Consider the following 24,215-nt stretch of genomic DNA (forward strand, 5'->3'; position numbering starts at 1 on the left):
ATATATATATGTATCTCAAATGCCCTGCTAATACCCCAAGAATACAAACATCCTTTGACTAGGTGTAAAGTTATTTTACCAGTCACAATTTTCTCGGTTTAAATTATTATGCATTGTTAAGTGCTTTAACCATCATGTTTTCATCTTTTTCATCATCTGACAAAAAAAGACATGACAAGCCTACAAGCTATTCATTTGTGTTCCACTTTCATTAACCCATTTCCATGAGAACAATAATCCTTCCTCAAATGTTGATGAGTTTGCATTTTTGTATTGCTCAGTTTTTATCCTCATAATCTTTTATTGCTTTGCCAAATTCCAAATTACATTCAGAACAAATGCAAGATTAAATAATTTAGTATTTTATTTTTTAGGGCAAATTAATTTCCACTGAATCATTTATCAAACACTTTATTAATGCAAAATCTGTATTTAAAAAAACTTTGTTAATTTTGCTTGTAACTCTGGTTTGCCTGTACATATTATTTTCATAACATGCAAGCCAATGGGCACACTTTTAATCACTAGATACAATAGCAAAAGGTATGCTGTACAGATGACTTTCAAAATTGAATAACAGTCCCTTCTATTTTTTTAAAAAAACAGTGTGTATGTTATTTACATTAGCCATGTCTCCATCAAGAACTAGTCGCTTTCTTGCATCCGCGTTGGTGTGCATGCATGCAGTGCATGCAAGGTCCGCCTTAAAGGAGAAGACATTTGTATCACAAAGTGAACACTTTTTTTATTGTCAACCAGCAGCTGTAAAAGTGGGAGGGCACTCATCCCTCTTGCTCTAAGGTTCCGGTGCCCTAGAGACTCCGTTCATCATTGTAAGCCTAAAGTCACAAAAAGCAGAGCAACGGCTGCTCATTGCAGAACAGTGGAACAGTGGGTTTAATCGATCACATATGCGGATCGTTCCGCACAATCCAGAGCACTTGGCTGCTCAGGTATTGATTAGCAGTGGGGTATTCAAAGGTCAGAGAATAACAAAGCTGCTGGTAAACAACTCTGCCTTACCTACTGCCGACATCTGTTTAGAATCCTGACATTTAGTCAATATCTTTTGGAGTCAATCTTTTCTCCACATTTCAGGTGTTTTTTTTTTTTTTTTTGTACTTCATTTTCTTTACAGCCCCCAGAAATATGTTGGTTGACTGGCTACTCTAGGCAGCCAACATATACCTTTGTCATTGTATGGATTGTGTCTGAAAAGGTCTAAGAAAGAAAGCCCATTTAGTTTGGTTATAAATTATTATTAAAGTGATTACATTGAATGATCTTTTTAATTTAAAATTATCATAAGAAGGAGCATAAATGCACCCAAGACAGGTCATTGTATTTGGACATGGAGGATTTTATGACTGTGGCTCTCCCATCCTTTTCCTGTTGAGTGTCTGTTAGAGTATAAGGTGACAGATGACCCGTTACATGTATATCTAGTCTTTTAGCTTATTTGTCTGTCTAATCATCTATAAAATACTAGTTAACAAAATCTACATGCTAAGCTATAAAAAGTTAGTTAATGGAATGTCATATTCTCTTACAAAATGGCTTCATAATCATCTAGTTAATGAAATCTAACTGCTCAGCTATGAAATACTAGTTAACGAAGTCTACCTGATTAGCTATAAAATGACTTCATGACGAGTTAATGGAATTTACCTGCTCAGTTACAAAATGGCCTCATACCTAGCTAGTTATAAAATCTACTTGCTTAACTGTAAAATACTAGTTAATGAAATCAATGTGCTTAGCTGCAAAATGGCTTCATGACTAGTTATTGAATATACCTTCACAGTTAAAAATGGCTTCATAGCTAGCTAGTCAACAATATATACATGCTCAGTTGTAAAATAGCTTCATGGTTAGTTAAAAATGTGTACCTGCTCAGCTATAAAATGGCTCCATAGCTTGTTAATAAAATGTATCTCCTAAACAGTAGCTTCATGGATACTTAATGGAATGCATCTCCTCAGGTGTACAATGGCTTCATTGCAAATTAGTATATCTGCTCAGCAGTAAAACGGCTTCATGGTTATTTAATGAAATATACCTGCTCAGCTGTAAAAGAATTTCATTGCTAGTTAAAACATATACTTGCTTAGCTGTAAAATCCCTTAATGGCTTGTTAACAAAATGAACCTACAGAGCTATAAAATGGTTTGATGGTTAGTTAGTAAAATGTACATGCTTAGTTGTAAAATGGCTGCATGGATTGTTAACGAAATGTAACTGCTCAGCTATAAAATTATATCATAGATAGGTTTTGAAATATACCTGCTCAACTGTGAAATGGCTTCATGGTTGTTTAAATGAGTATATCTGGCTAGATGTAAAATGGCTTCAAAGCTAAATAATAAAATATGCCTGTTCATCTGTAAAGTGGGTTCATGGTTAGTTAAAAACATGCACGTATGTATCTGTTACATTCAAGGGTAGTTAGCAACACTTGAATCACATCAAAACATACTGCTGGAATCAACATGCTACTGATTCAGCCATTACACAAAAGTGCAAATTGTTTCTGTAGGTAGGGCAAACTCACCTTGCAACCACCACTTGGTGTGCCCACCAACTACTTCATTGTTTAAACTCCAGGGTCACACAACAGCAAAGAAGACGCAAACATTTGGGCCTTGCACTTATGTACAACTCCCACATTTCAAAAACACTCAGAGCAGTTCTTTTCATCAGACTATGATTTGGCAATTTGTGATTGAATAACTTGCCAGGTTCAAGTCCAAAACATAATGCAGTTATCTGACAAGAATTCATCTAAGCTAGTGGCAAGTTTTAGCCAAGTTTATGAAAGGCATATGACTTGAGTCTTTTATATGCTGATGCACGCATGTAATTTAAAAATTGTATTATATTATTAGTGCTTTGATACTGAGGTGAATTACATTGATGTTTTTATATAAACCTGGTTGATGTTGAATGCATTATGTTTTAATAATGAAGGCCATAGTGTCAGTGAACAACTCTGTGTAATAGCAGTTAGAATGAAAACTCAGACATGAAATTATAATATATTCCAACTTTCATGAATGTCCACACTCTCTCATATCTGTACTACCATGATATGAACCTATGCTTTAATGTGCTTTACCTACCTTGGCTTTACCTATATTCGAGCATAAATACTATGTGTTAAAACTTAAGCTATGCATCTGCCTCAGTGTTTCTCTTTTTTTCTTTTTCAGTTGTTTTTATTTCAGCTTCTAAGAGGATTGTCCTATACTCATCAACGTTACATACTGCACAGGGATCTGAAACCTCAGAATCTTCTCATTAGTGATACAGGAGAGCTAAAGCTGGCAGACTTTGGTAAGTAAACAGTACTAAAAATAGATGTATAATGTTTAATAAGCAGTTCTGCAAAGTTTGTTTGTGTGCATTGCTATTTATAAACTTTTGAATTTTTCAGAAGCTTTGTAGAATGCACAAAGGATTCTTAACTTGCTGACATTTTTTATTTCAAAAAGTCTGATGAAAGATACCAAGGTGTAGGCAAAGAAATATAGAATAGTTTAGTGTCTTTTTTATGAGCACTCATTCAGTCATTAGCCGCTCTTTATTTTGTGATGTGCTTCTGACCAAGTAGTTATTACAACACCAAATAACCTTCTCCTTATAAACATGGAGTCTTACTTCGGATCAGCACAGTGTGGTCTCCCCAAGCAAAGATGATCTGTCTGATTAGCAAAAAATGTTGTTTTGTCACTGTCACTTCTAAAATTTCTTGGTGTAGGATTTTGCAGTGGTGATTATAATTTTTTTTAGTTATTCCAAACGTTTTGGGTTTCTAGTACTATTCCAAGAATCGTCTCCTTCCTAAGACAGGTTATTATCAAAGTTTATCTGGATAGTATTGCTTCAGCCTTTGATGGTAGCCAGGAGGGTTCTTCTCATCAACTACAAAGTCCTCAGAACTGCCTCCTTCTCCAGTTAAATGTTACATGTATCAGTAGTATATTTAAGTATGATTGTATATTCTTTTTAATTAATCCTCTTGCTCCTACATCTATTGGAATTCTCGGGATATCTTTCTTCTGCAATGTTATTTTATGACTTTGTGTCTCTGTCTGTCTGTAAAACAGTATAATCGCTGGTTGTCACAATTTCAGCGATTTGTACTAGCTTTATCTTTTTTCCTGGATTACTATACCTGGTTTTCTTGCATATATTTTTTTGAACTGTTGGTACTGGCTAATCCCATGTGATATAAACTTAGTCACCAATAGTGATTTGTGGTTTGTGAAGTTTAAGTTCTCTAGGTGTTTTGGGTTTCTAATACCATGACGGGAATGATGGACCTCAGTCTGAAGTCGGGGTATAATTAAAGTCATGAAATTAGTATTGTTTCACTCTTTGATGTTAGTCATACATGATCCTTGCATCACATGCAATGTGCCCAGAATTGACTCCTCCTGCAGTTCTTATGGAGTTATATGTATTGGTAGCATATCTAAATACAACTGCAGAAATTATTTATGAGACCTATTGCTCCTAGTACTATTGGAACTGTTTGGGTTTCTTTCTTCTTCATTGCACTCACTTCTGTCTGTAAATCCAGGGTTGGGAGGTTTGCATAATGGTTAAGGTATTTACTTTACAGATAAAACATGCAATGTTTTATTCTTGCATGGAATAATTAGCTAGGCTTAAAATGGCCCACAAGGGCAGTTAGCTTAGTACTAATCTATGACCCTATTTATTTGGCATTTGTTTGCAAAGAAAGTCCAACTAGGTCATGATGTACCCATTTTCAGTGAAAGCCTGTTGAGGAAAAGCTCCAGATACATATGGTTAAAAGAAGGAAAAACTAGACAGACACAATAAAGTAGTAATATTCAAGCACAAATATGAAAACAACACATTAGTTTGTCGGAATGAGAACTTAACAGACATAATAAAGTCATAACATTCAAGCACAAAATTTGAAAAACTACACATTAGTTTGTCAGAATAAAAACTCACCACACATAATAAAGTCATAGTGTTCAGGCATAAATTACATGGAAAGCTTCATAATGGGAAATTTTTCCTCAAAATTGATTATATGCATAGATATCTGCTGGCCTTATTAGATCAAAACATACATACATACATATTTTGTGACTTTGTGTCTCTCTGTAGATGAGTGTCTGTAATCACTAGTTGTTGCAGTTTCATTGATCAATGATCAATGCTACTTTTGTCTTTTTTCATGGACTAATATATCTCATTGTCTTGTATCTATGTTTTGAATTGTTGGAAATGGGTGATGCCATGTAATGTACACTTCATCATTCTTTATAATGCTTTGTGGTTTATGTAGCCAATACTTCTCAGCCTCTTCTAGTTTAGTGTTTGCACAATCCCCAGTGCAACAATCTCGCTACATTATTGTGCCTTTCAGTGTACAGGCCCTCTGCCATCAACGTATTGCACTGAGCAACACGGTGTGCAACTGTTTCCAATTGTTTTTTTACAGAACCTACAATTATCTATTTTCCCACATGTTCAGAGGATTTTGTTAACTAACGTGTACCTAATCCCCTGTCCTGGACAGCCATTACTGACCTTTCATCCTTTGTTTAAAACTCACGTTTCCTTAACCATCCCTGCATCAAATCCTGATCAACATGAGGTTGTTTCAGGCGATGTCTGTACTTACCAGTGTATTTATGGCTTTTCCACATTCTTGTCCTGCTCATCTGATCCTTCTCCTTGTATTCTTTCTTTTGTTTTTGGCACATTCATTTGCTGCCTGTTTTTTGTTTGATTCTGGTTTGATTTCCACGCCCACTTGTCACCAGAATGTTTCTGCAAAACTAAATAGAGAGGTCATCTTACACTTCCTCTCCTGTTTTAAAACATTCCGTATGTTTGGATCTGATGAGGTCAGCAGATATTTTGTTTTTATTTTTTATTTTTATTTTTATTTTACATTTGTTGACCGGGCTAGTCTAACTGGATACATGTGTGTCGTAGGAGAGAGAGGAGGAGAGAAAAAGCTCCAAATCAAACACAACAATAAAAAAAAAAAAAAAAAAAAATTGGTACAATGTTTTTTTAAAAAAAGATAGGGTTAAAGAGTTATTTAACATTTACATTTAGGCTAGAATAAAATACCATGACTGGAAACAAAAAAACAGAAAAAAAATGTTTATATCTATGCATATAATCAATTTTGAGGAAGCCCATCTCTCCTTCAGAAGAAGAAATATATAATCTTGGTATACACTGATTTTTTTTATATATTTGATAAACATGAAGAATTTTTCTTGTTTTCCTGTCCAACTGATCCTATACCTTTAGGAGCCGGTCACTCATACCAAAACTACAAGTTAAAACAGGGAGAGCAAATTGGTTTATAGCTTGGACTTGGTTCCTAGATGTCAGGGCTGTTTTAAGTATTAATTTTAGTCTTCTAAAGTATTCTTTACTGAGTTTTGTTTGCATTTGTTCATGTTTCATTCCCAGTCCTTCATCAGTTTTCAAATGTTTATACACTCCTCCCTTCTCAAGTTCCTTTATATCACATTCCTGTCCTAGATTGGTACTTTCTTGGTGCTGAAGCTTTTCTGCTTTAAATGTTGCTTCCGCACATTTATTTATTTATTGGAGACAATAGAGGAAATACATATTATGGGGCACAAGGAGCAAGAAAAATAAAGATTTATGAAAAGGTGTTCTGAGAGGAAGGACATACAAAGATGCAAAATAAACAAAGATTTATGGTTACAGAGGTGTGGAGTTAGTAGTGTGGGAGTAGTAAAGGTAAAACAAATTTGGGAATAGTTAGTAGTGTGAGAGGTGGGCAAGAGTATTATGGATTCCCATTTTGAGAGAGAGTGGCTGAAAGGAGGGAAAGGAGTAAAGCATGAGTTTGAAGGTGTTGTGTGTAGGTAGTTTTGGGTGGATTTGGTGGATGGATGACAGAGGTTTTGGAGGTGTGATGGGGGGGGTGGGTTGGATTGTGGTGGGGGGGGGAGATTTGGTTTGGAGTGGCTGGGAGAATGTTGTATAGGGCAGCTTGTGTGCAGGGGTGTTAGAGGGGGAGTTGGGTGGTGGTGAGTTCTGTTTTAGGTGTGTGTGGGTTTGTGGAAGTTTTAGGTTGTAGGTGAGTGACAGTGATGGGAAGAGTTGTTAGTATTGCTGGTGTGAAGAGTTGTTTGTTTTTGAAGTGTTGTAAATTATTTGGTTTGGGAGTAGCAGACAGGAGAGAGAAGAGTTGAGAGCAGTGAGAGAAGAGGATTAGGTTGAGGAGCAAATGCTGGAGAGGAACTGAGAGGAAGTGGAGTTTAGATAAGGGGGGGTTGATGGAGAGGAGGATGTAGTAGTGAGATTTTAGCGAGAGAGGAGTGGATTTTCCAAGTTTTTTTTGAGGAGAGAAGATGGTATGGAAGGTTTTTTGGTGTTTTTTTGATGGAAATATTGGGTTTTTTTTGGAAAATTGAGTTTTTGTTGGACTGTTAATTTGGCGGCTTTTGGAAAACATTGGCTTTGCATGTTACTGTGTTTTTGGAGCTTAAATTATTGTTGCTTTTGATGGAAAATGGAGAGGGTTGGGGATGGCATTGCATCCATGAGGTGATTTTGATCATTTGGCTTTGGCATTTGCATCCAGTTTTGAAGATGCGGAGGCTGTATTACGTGATTGGAGAAGGCTGTGGCAGGTGAAGGACAGATGGAGGCAGAGAGGATCTGAGGATGAAAGTGAGGCCTGGCTTGGCAAAGGAGCTGGAGGGCTGTTAAGGAATGGGGAACTAATGGGCAAGTAAAGCGTAGCTGACTCTTACTGTGGGTGTAGGTAAGAAAGGGAGGAGTGAGAGGCATTGGGGAATAAGCTTTGGAGAGAGTTATGGGGGAGAGTGAAGATTAGGGAAGGGGGATGGATGCAGTGGAGATGTGGGAAGAGAGGAGGGAATGGGATGGGTGTGAAGATAATGCCGCCTGTCTTAAAGAGAGCCAAGAATTGTGAAGTGGCGTGGAAGGCTGGCTGGGGCTGTGCAGGGTTGTGAAGCCTAGGATGGGGTGGGAGAGGAGGTTGGGCTAGAGCTGAGAGTTTAGCTAGAGAGGGAGAGAGTTCTGTAGAATTTTGTAGAGTGAGAGCTCTGGGGGAAGAAGGTGAGAGGTGTGGAGAGATGGAGAGAGGTAGTTGGTAGGTTGGTAGTTATATGGTTGGATAGATGAGGATGGATCCTGATTATTGATATGGATGGATATGATTGATGGATAGTATATAGGCTGATATTGGATATGGTTTTTGCTTTGGATTTTATGGTTATATATCAGCAATTATTTTTGGTTTAGTAGTGCAGTTTTATTTTTAATGTAGGGAGGAGTGAGAGAGGTATAGGAGGAGGTGTGGAGAGGGAGGTGAGGGGGAAGTGAGGGGTGGAGTGAGAGGGGGATGGAGGAGAGGGATAGTAATGATGATATGAGGAGGTCAAATGAGGATGAAAATGTAGTGAGAAAGAATTGGAGATGGGTTTGGGAATGATTGGAGGGGTTGGGGTTGATAAAAGGATAGAGGTTGTGGAGGATTGTTATGACCAGAATTGTATGATGTTTTAAATCTTTGGATTGTTTAGTATTTTTATTTTTTTTAGTAGTTTATTGATTTTTTATTTATTGATTTTTTTTGATTTAGTTACGGGTATTTTCTTGAGTGGTGGGTTGGTTTTCTTTTTTTGGTTTACAGTTTGTTTGTTTTGTTTCTCTCTGAGTGATTATCAATTTAGTTTCTTTTTTTTAGGCAGTTGTTGTTTTGATTTTTTTTTGTTTTTTGGGGGGGCTACTTATAAGGTAAGAAGGTTTGGTTAAATATAAAAATATGTGACTAGTGGAAGGATTTTAGTGGGGGGGACAGTGGGGACCAATTTTGAACCTTGAGGAGAAGATTCAGAAGACTTGAAGAGAAAGATAGGTTATGGGATTGTTTGAAAATGTGTTGTTTTTCTATGTGTGAGGATAGGCGGTCAGTAAAGGCATTTATTGAGAACAACTGACATTCTTATACCACCTCAGAAAGTTTTGACCATTTGCATTTGAGCTTTCAGCTCCTCATCTGATGAACTATATAGTTTTAAATCCTACACAAAAGTAAGATGAGAAGACTTTACACTTTGTTTTTTTCTGGGAGTCAAATTGTATCCATGACCTAATCTGTTAAGTAGATAGATGAATGGTTTGGTGCAAGCCAAAAGACCAGCAGTGAATGGTTTGGGGCAAGCCAAAAGACCCGCAGTGACAGTCACCCTGGAATATCCCTCTGAATTTTTACCCTGGGAAAATAATTTGTCCTTTACCATGGCTTATCTTCAAAGTGATTTGCCACTATTTGATGGTCACTGTAATGTAATTGATTAATGTAGACTGTATCTTCTACGTTTGTAAGCATTCCTTTATCCAAGAATGAGGAGTAGAAGGAGACTGGAGTAGTAGTACAGGCCTGCAAAGTATGTTGGTCTGAGTACCATTATGGCGTTAAACAGGCCCTGTGAAAAATCCATCCACTCCCCCAACTCCATAAAAGGAACAATTAGAGACTTCTTCTGAGGATGTAGAGCATGATTCAGAATCTGATGAGCTCTCTTTAGCCTATTAATCCCAAATCCTTTAACCATGTCAAGGTCCAGCTGATGATGAAGTTTCCCTTTACCTGACTCTTGTGTTGAAGAAGCTTCATTTGGGGAAACTATTGTTAATATGATGAAGCATTTTGGATGAGTATTAAAGCAGATTTCTGAAGTTTAACAGAGTCACTGTGACCTCTTGGAAGTTGGCATCCCTACTTCTGCTCTTGTACCTTCGGGAGGCTTTCCAGGATGCCTCTTTCACTGTACCAGCCTCCCAGCCTCCAGCAACTAAAAGGTCTGACATGTTTTCTAAGGTACCTGAGAATTTGAAATTTCTGTGCAAAAACCCTGTAGCATGTTTTGTATGTCAGCAGACAAGCCTCTAAGTTACTATCTGCTGCCAATGCTTTTTCTTCAGATAAAGACAGAAACGTGATGGACAGATTAGGGAAAAAAAGTTTTATACATCCTCCACTCTGGCTTTTAAAGCTCTGAATTTTCAGACTTAAATGACTAAATTCTTATTGTCTGTTCTTAGCAAGTTAAATAAAATGTTATCCTCCCCTGAGGAACCTGCTAGTAAACTACAGGCTTTATCTATTGTGGCTCAGACTTTACAAGTAGCTAGGCACAGCATTAAATGCAGCTATGATGCAGTGGAAAGCTTCTCCTGGGCAGCTGCTACAAGTTCTGTGATTAGGAAGTATGCGTGGTTATGGTCTCCATGCTTTCCAGAAGATATTCTGGCAAAACTCAAACTCTCCTTTAAAGACGGAACTTTTGTTTGTTCTGGATGCTGCCAAACTTTTCAAACAATTACAGGAATAAGGTAAATTATGAAAGATTGCAGAAAGATCTTTATTACATCTGTGCTGTAATACCAAAGGAATTACCCTGAAAAACCCACTTTGTTCATTCACAGGGAGTTTAGACTTTCTAATAAGGCCAAGAAACTGCCTAGGAAGAGATCACAGGACATACAAGACAGAGACTCTCAAAAAACTGCAGCTTTTCTCTGTCTCATAATGTCTATTAAGAGGCTGCTTGACTTACAAAGCCATGTCTGACCCAGCCCTGTTATAAATGTTACACCTAAAGAAATCCCGGTCCCTCCGTACCACACGCTTCAGGGACCTCAGCCTCATTACCACAATCAACAGAACATGCTGGAGGGACAGGTTCATAACCCAGAGACTGCCTATGCTCTGGAATAGACTTCCCATACATGTCAAGCAGAGCACCTCACTGACCCTTTTCAAGAGAAATCTTGATGAGTGGATGGGAAGTAGAAAGTTCATCCCAGGGATCACTCCAGTGGCTCTACTTGATAGAGGCACCGGGAACTAATGATGGCATGATGTCAGGGCACTTCTATGAGCTAGGCTTGTAAAGGCTTCAGGGACATTGGCCTAGTACACACCTATGAACCTATGATAGGCCTCATTACCCAGACAAATCTGCCTGACTACCTTTTGTCTGCCTCATTACCCATCAATCCATCCCTTCCGCTATCCAAAAGGCTCACATCATCCCTAAAAAATGGCTAATCATCACTCAGACAAATGGGTGCTGTGTTTCTTCCAAAAGGAATACAGAATGTCCTGAAAGGAAGTTCTTCCTTTCATTGTTATCCCTTCTCTTCCACAAAGTCAGATACAGTTGCTGTGCCTTGTCAGTCAAACCTTGCTAATGCAAGGCACAGTAGAACCAGTACCTCTGCAATATGTGGGAAAAGGGTTCTATTCCAGACTCCTTCTTGTCCCAAGAAAAGATCTGGGGCTTCCACCCTCAATACCTTTTTCCTTGTTTCTTCATTCAAGATTTTGCCCCTGTAAACTCTGTTTCCATTTATCGATCCTCAAAACTTCCCGGTTTCACTATCTCCACATTCCTATTGACCCAGCTTACAGGAAATTTCTGAGATTTTCTGCTGGTTCATGACATTTTTAGTTCAGTTTTTTTGTCTTTTGAATTTTCTCTTGCTCCAGTAATAGCTTACTGCAGACCTCAGTCATCTGGATATTCCCTTACTTGGATGACCTATTCATACAGGCTTCTTCTCAGCAGGTACTCTTGACCCATCTCAGATTTGCCATGGCCTTACTTCAGGCCCTGGGTTTCACAATCAGTCTGAAAAGTCAGCAATGATACCAAACCAAGACCTAGTTTTCATGCAGTGCAGACTAGAACCTGAACTCAAGCTAACCACTTACTTCTTTTATCTTCATCCCCTTCAGTCCGGTAGTGCAAATGGAGATCCTCAGAACACTGGAATTCATGGCAGGAACCATTCCCATGGTTCCCTTTGCCAGGCTCCATATGAGGAAGATTCAACGGTAGCTGAAAACCACCTGGTCTCCACATTTGCACTCACTGGACACACAGGTACCTCTCCTGTTTTGCCTAAAGAAGAAAATACTGTGGTGGATATCACAGAGAAAGGTAAACCTGGGTCTTCCCTTGAAACGGCAGGCACCACATCAGATGCTGCACACAGACACATCAGATAAGGCATGGGGAGCATGAATGGACAATGTGAAAGTTCAGAGGCAATGGCCTACATGTATAAGATCAGAGCACATCAATCTAAAGGACATGAGAGCACTAATTCAAACCCTGCAGATTTTCTCCCGTTCCTGGAAATCAGGTCCATTAACTCATTCCCTCCAGTACAGCCCTTTTGAATGTGTATGTTTAACTCCCAGTGGGTATGGCTTGAGCATTTAAAAAATGAAGCTATCGAACCTTTAAAAAATGAGATTATCACATTACAGTTCAAACACAAATTCATATCTCAGGAACCATAAGTGTTACTAGAAAACTGTAAATGACAAACTATTCAGGATAAATTCATCTTTACATTAGTGGAATTCATTTGGTTCAGTGCTTTAAAATGGATTTTATCAGCTAAAATGAAGGCTGTGAATATTCATTTTGTAATATTCTATAAACAGGTTATGATATGTCAATAGGCATTCAAGCAAAATGCATTCTGCCAGCAGGATTTTCTTTGTACACCTGTAAGCTTTCAGGTGAGGCTATGCAGTTCTGTCTGTGTAACCTAAATGTTGACATATTCAGAGAAATATGAAAATGCACATAATCAGTATGCAAGTAATATTCAATAGCTCTTTATCTGCATTAGACAGAGGTCAAATATCAATACAATTGTGTTTGCCATCATGTATACTTTAAGATGAAATCTTCTGACATCTTGTATGTAGCATGTTTTGGAATTATTAATAAAGATATGAACAAGCAATAATTGAAACCTAGAGCCATCAGTAGGAAGTAACTGCAGAAATGCCTGGGGGCACACTTTGCTGTAATGAGTTAAGAGTGTCCATAAACAACTCAACAGTCATGTGGTACATAAACAAAAAGGGGGCACCAGAACTTCCTAATGTGTAGACTGGCTCTTTTGGCTTGGGAGCTGGCCACAAAAGCAAGCTTCTCTCTACAAGCAGTTGACATTTCCTCATAGTACAGTGCCTGGTCAGACTTTCTAAGCAGATCAATGGAAGATCCCTTTGAATGGATGCTAAACAGTGACATTTTCCTAGACATAGTTCACAGATTGGGGGTGTGTGTGTGTGTGTGGGGGGGGGGTATGTGTGCACAAATAGATCTTTTTGCCTCAGTTGACAGCAAACAACTTTCATTCTTTTGCACCAGAACTTACTGTCTCTAGCTTGGAAAATGAATGCAATGCCCTTCCATTAGATAGGGAGGTTCTGTTATGCCTTCCCATCTACTTCCCCTTCATCCCAAGGGAAGATCTAAACAAATACCCAAAGATCTTACTAGTGACTCCCTAATGGCCAAGGAAGCACTGGTTCCCACTTCTCTTCTACCTAGTCAAGGGTCATCACCAGATGCTTTCCTCCACAGTGGACTTGCTGACACAGCAGAAGGGCTCATTACTTCATCTCAGCCTGACATTCCTGATCCTGATGTTATGGATGATAGGATTCTGATCTGTTTTAGACACCAGTTTTCTGAGTGCATACTTAAAGTTCTGTAGGAGGCAAGAAAACCTCTACAAAAAAGTCTTACATAAGAAATGGAAAAGATTTACCTTATGGTGTCAGGCTAACTATCAGGACCCACTTCATTGCTCCAGTGGTCCTCTCTTATTTGTGTAAGGTCTTACAGTCTGACCTAACATACTCATCTGATGAGGCACACATTTCAGCCATGTCCAGATGCATACCTCTAGACCCACTCCTGCTGGCCAGACTAGAGTAAAACAGTTCTTAAAAAGTGTACTCCACCTTAAACTTTAAAGGCAAGCTATCCTTCCTGCTTGGGACCTCAGTTTTGTGATTGAAAAACTGACAGTGTCCTTTTCAACCAGCAACATCTGCCTGTCTCAAATTTTGTACTAGGAAAACTATTCTGGTAGCTGTCCTCTCAGCTAGATGAGACTCTGTACAACAGGTCATGTGGCAACCCCCCTTCCTTATTTCTTCATAAGGACATATTGTTTTTAAGGGTCAAATTGCCAATCCCTCCTTCATTCCTAAAGTAGTAAACTAACTATCCTTGAATCAGGCCATAAATGTACCCACTTTCTTCTCTAATCCACAAAATAGGGGAGAAATAATTCTGCATTCCCTTGATGTGCATAGACAGCTCAGATTCTGCCTGGTTAAGACACAGGGTATTCACAAGTCTGAGCAATTGTTTGTGTCTTTTCAAGATTCTAAGTTAGTAAATCCAGTTTCAAAGCAAAGTTTAATAACTGGATTTCTAAATCCATTTCCATTTACAATACTCTACATGGAAAATCCTTACCCTCTCTAGCAAAGGTCCATGTTAACCCACCAAAGTGGGGGACTGCACTCCTCACACCCCCTCCCCCATATATACCAACTTTGAGATTGCACTACAGTGGGAAAAGGGCAAATTTATAAAAGGTTTTGTTTAGTTTACATTATGCAGTGCTGTTCTTCCTTATTGTCGGCCAGCTATTACAGTTTGATGATTTGCTTTACAATTATTTCACTGTTCAATAAAAGGGATATTCGAGGCTTAATATTTGGTGAATAGCCATTTGTTTAACTTTTGGTTTGATGGGTAAACATATACCCAGTTTGTTGAAAAGGTTCTATAACTGGATCCAGGCTAAGGGAGCCAATACGGCACAACCCCCCCCCCCATCCTGGATTATTTAGCTGACCTATTGCACAGTGGCCTGTCTTTCTCCTCTACAAAAATTCATGCCTCTGCTATTTCTGCTCATTTTCCCACTGAGCAGCCCCTTTTCTCACACTCTCTGATCAGACTATTCCTAAGAGGGGCTAGCTACTTGAGGCCACTCAGAAGGGCACCAACTCCAGCTTGGAACCTTAACTTTGTATTGGAAAAGCTAACCCTGCCCCCCTTCGAATCAGCTTCTTCTGCAGAGCTAATTTTTCTCTCCTGGAAAACAGCATTCCTTCTGGCCATCACTTCAGCCAGACGAGTCTGTGAGCTGCAAGCGCTCATGGCTGTGGGAACCCTTCATCATCTTCCATGCTGACAGGGTATCCCTCAGAACTAACCCATCATTTGTGCCCAAGGTGGTGGCCAGTGTGGCTCTCAACCAATCTATTAATTTCCCACCTTTTTCCCTAATCCCCAGAACAAGGAGGAAAGGATCCTGCACTCTCTAGATGTGCACATACAGCTCAGATTCTATCTGGACAGGACTAAATCATTCAGGAAGTCAGATCAACTGCTGGTTAGCTTTGCTACAGGGGCAGAAGGCAAAGCCATCTCCAAACAAACCATCTCCTAATGGATAGCACACTGCATCCATTTCTGCTACAAGCAACATGGAAAGCCTCCCCCCCAAGGGGTTCAGGACACACTCCACCAGAGCAGCCTCCACCTCTGCAGCTTTCCTCAGAGGAGTCCTCACCAGGGACATCCTGGAGGCTGCCACCTAGACATCTGTTCACACTTTTACCAAGCATTACGACCTACCTCTCTTATCCAAATCCAGGGCAGGGTTTGCCTCTGCAGTCTTGCAGGGCATCCTAGCCAGCCCCTAGTCTCCTTGACTGCCTCCACCCTTTTCCTCAGCTTTGGGAATCAACCCAAATGTAATGACTGCAACAGTGAAACATGAAGAATATAGTACAGTTGTGTACACTTACCATAAATGTAGATGTTCGAGTGTATTCACCGTTGCAGTCCTGGTTACCCTCCCTCCATTCCCCTTTTCTTCTCTATACTTACAAGGGACTTATTGGTATTTATTTTCCACTGGTTGGGTTTCTTCCACCAGAACATGGCTCCTAATTCGGGGCTCCTGACAGATTAGGGCAAGAAAAACTGATTTAATGGCGTCGCCTGCCTTACTTTATACTACTGACGACCTGACGTCAGTTGTGGAGCGACAGCAACCATCACAGAAATACTAAGTCTCTGGTATTCGGGCCGGCCGAGGGCTACGCTGGCAGAGATAACCCAAATGTGATGACTGCAACAGTGAATACACTTGAACATCTACATGTATGGTAAGTGTACACAACTGTACTTTTCTTCTATTCCTTCCTATATTGCCTTTTCGTTATCAGCACTCTGCACTTTTCACAGTATGACAGGCTGCTTTTGCATTTCCCAGTTTTTACTCTGTGAAGTGTCAAGAGTTTGCATTCTTAATATTTGGTCATGATGCTTCTAATTCTGGCCAAATATTGTCTACACTGTGTTCCCTTCCTAAAAAGTTTCACAGTTCCTCGAACAGGGAGAAGTTGAAAACTCTTATTACATCACGTGTTAAATTAGGTACCAAGTCTGCAGAATGCAGTACTTGCCCAACAGTGTTTGAATTTTTTATTTGTGTTCCAGGATATACTTCTCTATTTCCATGAACACATAGTATGCCTGTTATATGCTTTACATTTGCTGACGTAACATTCCTTAATAGGTGTGACCATGCTCCCAGAATCTAGTAGTCTCTTCAATTCCTCCCTGTATGCTAATTATAACATTCTAGCAGTTACTTTGTCTACCCAAGGGTGAGAGAGTGGTGATTGGAGCACATTTCATTGGGCATGTTAGTGAAAGGAACAGATGGGATGAGGTAGTGAAGCGTAGGTATTGTGTTAATGAAAGGAATGCAGAAGGTCAGATGGTAGTGAATTTTGCAAAAAGAGTGGACATGGCTGTGGTGTGCACATATTTTAAGAAGAGGAAGAAGCATAGGGTGACATACAAGAGTGGAGGAAGATGCACACAGATGGATTACAACCTATGCAGGAGGCCCAGTCTGAAGGAGATTGGAGACTGCAAAGTGCTGACAGAGGAAAGTGTAGTTAGGCAGCATAGGATGGTGGTGTGTAGGATGACATTGGTGATCAAGAAGAAGAGGAGGAGTATGAGGGCAGCACTAAGGATCAAATGGTGGAAGTTAAAAAAGGATGACTGTAAGGTGGAGTTAAGTGAAGAGTTAAGACAGGCACTAGGTCACAGTGAAGAGTTACCAGATAGCTGGGCAGCCACAGCAGAGGTGGTAAGGGAGGCAGCTAGGAAGGTGCTTGGTGTGACATCTGGACAAAGGAAGGGAGGACAATGAGACCTGGCAATGAAGTGAAGAAGTACAGGAGAGTAAACAGTGGAAGAGGTTGGTGAAGAAGTGGGATTGTCAGAGAGATGAAAAAAGTAGACAGGAGAACAGGGAAATGAGGCGTATGGTGAAGAGAGAGGTGGTGAATGCTAAGGATAAGGCATACGGAGAGTTGTATGAAAGGTTGGACACTAAGGAGGGAGAAAAGGACTTGTACCAATTGGCTAGACAGAGGGAATGAGCTGGGAAGGATGTGCACCAGGTTGGGCTGATAAAGGATAATGAGGGAAACATACTCACAAGTGAGGAGAGTGTGTTGAGCAGATGGAAAGAGTACTTTGAGGGGCTGATGAATGAAGAGAATGAGAGAGAGAGAGAAGGTTGGATGATGTGGGGATAGTGAATCAGGTACTGCAATGGATTAGCAAGGAGGAAGTAAGGATTGCTATGAAGAGGTTGAAGAATGGAAAGGCTGTTGGTCCAGATGACATATCTGTGGAAGCATGGAGGTGTTTAAGAGACATGGCAGTGGGGTTCTTAACCAGATTGTTTAACAAAATCTTGGAAAGTGAGAGGATGCCTGAGGAGTGGAGAAGAAATGTATTGGTACTGAATTTTAAGAATAAGAGTGATGTGCAGAGCTATAGTAACTACAAAGGGATAAAATTGACCAGCCACAGCATGCAATTATGAGAAAGAGTAGTACAAGCTAGATTAAGAGTGGAGGTGATGATCAGTGAGCAGCAGTATGGTTTCATGCCAGGAAAGAGCACTACAGATGCGATGTTTGCTGTGAGGGTGTTAATGGAGAAGTATAGAGAAGGTCAGAAGGAGTTGTATTGTTTCTTTGTGGACCTAGAGAAAGCATATGACAGGGTGGCTAGAGAGGAGATGTGGTACTGTGTAAGGAAGTCGGAAGTGACAGAGAAGTATGTGAGTGGTACAAGATATGTACTAGGGCAGTGTGACAGTGGTGAGATCTGTGATAGGAGTGATGGACACATTGAAGGCGGAGGTGGGATTACATCAAGTCTCAGCTTTGAGCCCTTTCTTATTTGCAACAGTGGTGGGCAGGTTGACATACTGTATCATACAGAAGTCCCTGTGGACTATGATGTTTGTGGATGACATTGTGATTTGTAGTGAGAATACGGAACAGGTTGAGGAGACACTGGAGAGGTTGAGATATGCTCTAGAGAAGAGAGGAATGAAGGTCAGCAGGACTAAGGCAGAATATATATGTGTGTCAATGAGGGGGAGGACAGAGGAATGGTGAGGATGCAGAGATTAAAGCTGCAAAGGTGGATGAATTTAAATACATTGGGATCAACTGTTCAGAGTAATGGTGAGTGTGGAAGAGTGGTTAAGAAGAGAATGCAGGCAGGGTGGAATCAGTGGAGAAGATTGTCAGGAGTGATTTGTGACAGACAGGTACTAGTAGGAGTGAAAGGGAAGGTCTACAAGATGGTAATGAGACCAGCTATGTTATATGGGTAGGAGACAGTGGCACTGATGAAAAGACAAGAGTCAGAATTGAAGGTAGCAGAGTTAAAGATGTTAAGATTTGCATTGGGTGTGACGAAGATGGACAGGATTAGAAATGGGTATATTAGAGTCAGCCCAGGTTGGACAGTTTGGAGACAAAGCCAGAGAGGTGAGATTATGTTGGTTTGGATGTGCTGAGGAGGGCTGCTGGGTATATTGGGAAAAGGATGCTAAGGATGAAGCTGCCAGAGTAGAGGAAAAGAGGAAGGCCTAAGATAAGGTGTATGGATGTGGTGAGAGAGAACATGCAGGTGATTGGGGTGACAGGCCAGGAAGAAATGGAAACAGAGTATCCACTTTGATGATCCCTAATGGGAGCAGCCAAAAGGAAAAGAAGAAGCATATACTTTATCTCATTTCATTGGTACACTGTCAACATGCTGATATGAAATTATATTTTTGATAGGTGAAGCTTCTAACTTTTGATTACTAGCATATTAGATCAAATTTTCAATCTTATTAGATAAACATATTTATTACTATTTAAAAATGTTTAGCAATGTGCCTCTTCTTTCCGTATTTAAAACATATTTCATGAGATGTTGAAAATTTTTTGTAAATTCATAGATATGTACATATTCTTACAGGTTAGGTGTCTCTTAATAGTGCCTTTTTAGCTGCTAACCTTTTATTTAGCACAACCAATTTATCAGTACTCTTATGGTGACTTTGAAAAGTCATTTATGTAAATTACTTTTTTTTCAGATATTTTTATTTTTCTTCTTCTCTTGTATTATATGCATGCTATAAAATCCAGTCATTATGCAAGATACAGTACAATCATCACTTTTTAAAAAGAATTCAGATATAGTGAGGTATATCGTATATCAACAGAAATTTCAGTGTTATAATAAAAATACACTGATGACATCTTATATACTTTATGTACAAAGTAGTGCTACAGACAGTCATTTTCTCTTTCACATTGTGTCACAGTTAACATACTGTTCAGTACGGATACATATACAGAACAGAGGTGACACAAAGCTCATGAGGGTGAGCGCTTTTTTCCCCCTTTTTCATTAAATAATCACAATAACTTGTTATTCCACATTCAGGTAATCTTTCAAAATATGATCCAGGAGATGACTTCAATATTTTAGGAAATAGGAACGCTTACTTGGATTATTCATTATATACTTATATGGTGATATATATACTTTATCGCCATACTTTTGAAACCCTGCCATGATAGTTTAGTTTCATCTAGCCAGTTCTGGGTAATATACAATTTCACTAGAGATAAGAGAGTAATTAGAATGTGTAGGTTAAACTTGGTTAATTTTTGAGGGCTAATATGTAAAATTGCAAATTCCCATCATAATGTAGAGTTTTGATATCCCGTTTTCTCTAGTATAACTCTTTATATTTATAAGTGCATATTTACTCAGTTAATGATGTGTGTGTGTGTGTGTGTGTGTGTGTGTGTGTGTGTGTGTGTGTGTATATATATATATATATATATATATATATATATATATATATATATGTATAGATGGATCTATATCATAAGATAGAAACCTCATTTGACTGAATCGCATTTGACTGAGACCAAAAGACTGAAAAGTCACTTGACTGAAACACATAAGACTGAAACCCATAATAAAATTTCAATATACTACATTTTAAACTGGACCATATAAAAGCAGACTAGGTGGGAGGGCTATGCCTCCCACACCCCCCCAATGTGGAGGGCTGTGCCCCCCACACCCCCTAACTATATATACTAACTCCAGGATTGCACTACAGTGGGGAAAATAGCATATACCTTTCACTTACCTTACAGTAGTCTACATGCTGCCACTACTGTGCTCTTTTCTCCATATACATTTCATTTACCTTACAGTAGTCTACATGCTGCCACTACTATGCCCTTTTCCCCACTGTAGTGCAATCCTGGAGTTAGTATATGTAGTTGGTGTGTATGTGGGTGTGTGTGTGTGGGGGGGCTTAGCCCCCCCCTTGTCTGCTTTTATATGGTCCAGTTTAAAATTTAGTATGTTGAAATTTTATTATGGGTTTCAATCTTATGGGTTTCAGTCAAGTGACTTTTCATTCTTTTGAAATTTCAGTCTTTTGGTCTCATTCAAATGTGATTCAATCACATGAGGTTTCTATCATATGATAGGGATCCATATAGATATATAGATATATATGTGTGTGTGTGTGTGTGTGTGTGTGTGTGTGTGTGTGTGTGTATGTGTATGTGTATTATGAAAGCAGCTCTGTGACATTTTGGTTAGTATTAGAGCTTCAATTCGCAATCCTTAAGAATGTTCCCATTGCTTCTGTGCTCAAATGAGTTTCTTCTGAGGTCTTCATTTTCATCCCACATTTCAAAATTATGCTAGCAGATTGATTAGCAGTGCAATATTGTCTGAATGCGTGACTGAGGCCATGTGACTATGCGTGCTCAGTTATAGACTAGTATGACATCTGGGGCTTGCCCAAACCTTGGCCCTTTCTTGTTTCAGGGCGGTCTTTTAGCTACAATGAGCTTGAAATGGATAAAACTGGGTATTGAACATGAAAACAGATGAGAAATGCAACAGTGTGTTACAGAATAAAGATACAGATAGACGTGTGTTCCTTAATAAATGGGTTTAAATATCTTTCTATGTAAATAATTTGACTTTAGTTTTAGCAAGTACATAATTCATAAAATGAAACAGAAGGAAATGTCTTACTTCCAGAAACATTTGTTCTTCAAAACTGAAATGCAGCACTTTGAACAATTGGTTATTAATGAAATTTTGGTCCCTGGGGGTAGAGGTTTTAGCATTTGTGTGGCTATAATATTTATCACCTTATAAATCAGGGAGAATTATTTATTTATTTGCACATTGGTTTGAAAGTTAATAGTTTATTTTGCCAGTGCATAATTTGTTAATAGCCAAGTAGCTGTTGACACCTGACTTTGAACCCAAACCATTAGCAGCAGTATATACGGACTTGCATTGTTGTGTACATATAACTTAATGCCAAAGGGCTACAGCAAGGAGCTGCTCATATAATGTGCAGTGATGAGAAGTGGTCAGACATTTACCAGTTCTATTACTGGAAAAAAAAAGAGTTCAGAATTATGAATTTAACATAATTTTTTATAAATGTATCATGTTGGCCAGCAAAAGTGAAAGTAAATACAATTATTTATTTGTTTAGGATATTTTGCAAAAATGGGACTGTTTTAGGGTGACACAATTACGTAGGATTTTGGATAGAATGACTGTTGAAGAACAGTGATTATCTTTAGCTCACCAGGCAGCTTTTAATATCTAGTATTATGTCTGCTGTCAGAGGAAATAGTCTCTGGCTTTTCTGGATGCCTTTTTCCTAGATTATTACAGACTCAATGTGATGATTTACAGATAATTATCAGCACACTGGGGAAGTCTGTAGTACAGCATTTGTAAGTCATGACGCTGAAAACTCTTTCACTCTTGTGACAATGGGTATCTTTCATAACAGCAGACATGGATTCTTCTGTTTTAGAAACTTGAACTGAAATAGGTGTATCTATTTTTGAAAGTAATACTGCCAGGTGATTACTTATCTTGTTTCACAGATGTTCTACCTAGAGGAGTCGGAACTAAATTGTACCTACTGATAATATTCTTCTCATCTTATATTCTATTTCAAATGGAAAATCTTGATTCAAAAAAGCTAAGAATCGCAATGAGAAATATGTTGGTAAATCATATACTTGTAAAGTCCTATAAGCTTAATGTTTGCAAGCATAACTTTCAGTGGAAGGGCTTTTGGACAGCATGGCTGATTCAAAATATATTGTCACTCAGACTGAAACGAAGGTAAGTAAGCAAGCAGTAATATCTGACAAGTGTGGGCATTATTGAGAAGTATTGGTCTGGAATGCTTTATTCATGTTAGCAAATTTTTGTTGCATTTTTGCCATTTTTTCCTTGTTTTTGTTTTATAATTTTAAAGGATGTATTTACTTCATTTTTTTCAGAAGAAGTAGTCCTTTATCTTATTAATTAATAATGGAATAGTACACATGCTGTGTTTTTTTAAATGGTTATATAATAGTAGCACAGAAGAATAGTGTCCTTACTACAGCCTGGGTCACCTGGATCCAATTAACAGCTTTCAGGTGCTGTTGCAGAAGCAAAAGCACACCCATTCTAGGGCAAGACCAAAGAAACAATCATGTATGTGAAGGCTCAGGGTGGGCACAGGTTGGTGACAACAGATCCTTGCAGAAGTAAATAGTTTGATGTGGATTGCCCATTGGATCTGCTACCCACACAGTATTATCATGCACATGCAGAGGAGGGGAAAACCACTTCTAAGGCAGCAGTGTGACAAAGATCCAAGTTGCTTTGATCTCCTCATTGGCCCTAATACTTACTTGGAGATAGTCCATGGGAGGCATGGAGGGGTAGGTGACCAAATGACTGAGGACAGGCACCAAGGGTCCAGTGATGGCCAGCTGTATGACAGAAAAAAGATAATAATTAAACAATATGTGTACCTGCTTGAAAATCTGTGTGACAGAGTATGTGTGGTGTGTGTGTGTGTTGTGTATGTGTGTGTGTGTGTGTGTGTGTGTGTGTGTGTGTGTGTGTGTGTGTGTGTGTGTGTGTGTGTGTGTGTGTGTGTGCACGAGCACGTGCATGCATGCAGGTGCATGTGTGTGTGTGTGTGTGTGTGTGTGTGTGTGTGTGTGTGTGTGTGTGTGTGTGTGTGTGTGTGTGTGTGTGTTTGGGGGGGTATGTGTATTTGCCCATGTTTTGCATTTTGTATTTGTGTCTGGTTACTTTATGTAAGTATATATGTGTATTTGTGTATCTAGGGGTCTATGTGTATGTGTGTTTTTTAGGAATTCCAGAAAGCATTATTTGGCAATGTATTACTTATATAACTGAAGCTGTGGCATTCTGCTTAGGATTTTATCAGTTGGAACCCACATTTTAACACAGTGCTGTTTTGTAGTAGTAAGGGCTACTCTGAAGTAGCAGAACTGTGTTTCCCCAAGTGGAATAGTAATATGGATACTTTGTAGGGACAGAGAGGCAGCACATGTAGCAGAAAAAATGTTTTATTTGCATGTTTCTTGAAAATGTTGAGACACATGCCTCATTATTTTTTGTTTAATTTTGCATTCCTAAAGTTTTGCAACTTTTACAATAGCTTTCAAAATAACTGTGAAACTGCAGCATCCTATTAAATTTATGACATAATTACTAAGCAGGTAGAAGGTTTTACAGTGACTTTCCACTTTGTAAGGGGTCTGTGTTCTTTAATTTTTTTTTTATTGGACTTTTTTCAGAATTCTTTTTCTAAGGTTTGTCCAATCAGATTTATGCATTTTGAATGACTGTTTGCTGTTAAGCAGAGAAAGGGAGTGCTTGTTGAAGTCTCAGATCTTCATATAACAGGATCATAGAAGGTTATTAGGCTAACAGCCCCAGGGACCTTACAAGCCTTGCCAAGTTCAACCCATGTTCCCAAGGGTGTCTGGTTCAAGCAGACACTAAAATCAGCACCTATTGCTCTTGTGGTGAATTTCCAGTTAC

General features: G+C 39.0%; 1 protein-coding gene across 5 annotated transcripts in view; it reads left to right on the top strand.

The window, feature by feature from the left end:
* CDK14 (cyclin dependent kinase 14) overlaps positions 1–24,215 on the top strand; it is a 3,129,234-nt gene that overhangs the window by 1,606,174 nt on the left and 1,498,845 nt on the right. For all 5 annotated transcript variants that reach the window (XM_044067657.1, XM_044067661.1, XM_044067659.1 and 2 more), the window contains one exon: positions 3,210–3,333. In XM_044067657.1, coding sequence (XP_043923592.1) covers positions 3,210–3,333 — 124 coding nt within the window. The remainder of the gene's footprint in view (positions 1–3,209; positions 3,334–24,215) is intronic.

Source organism: Protopterus annectens, chromosome 3.part1 (assembly GCF_019279795.1).
Source record: "Protopterus annectens isolate FY-2018-M chromosome 3.part1, PAN1.0, whole genome shotgun sequence".
Lineage (NCBI taxonomy): Eukaryota > Metazoa > Chordata > Ceratodontiformes > Protopteridae > Protopterus > Protopterus annectens.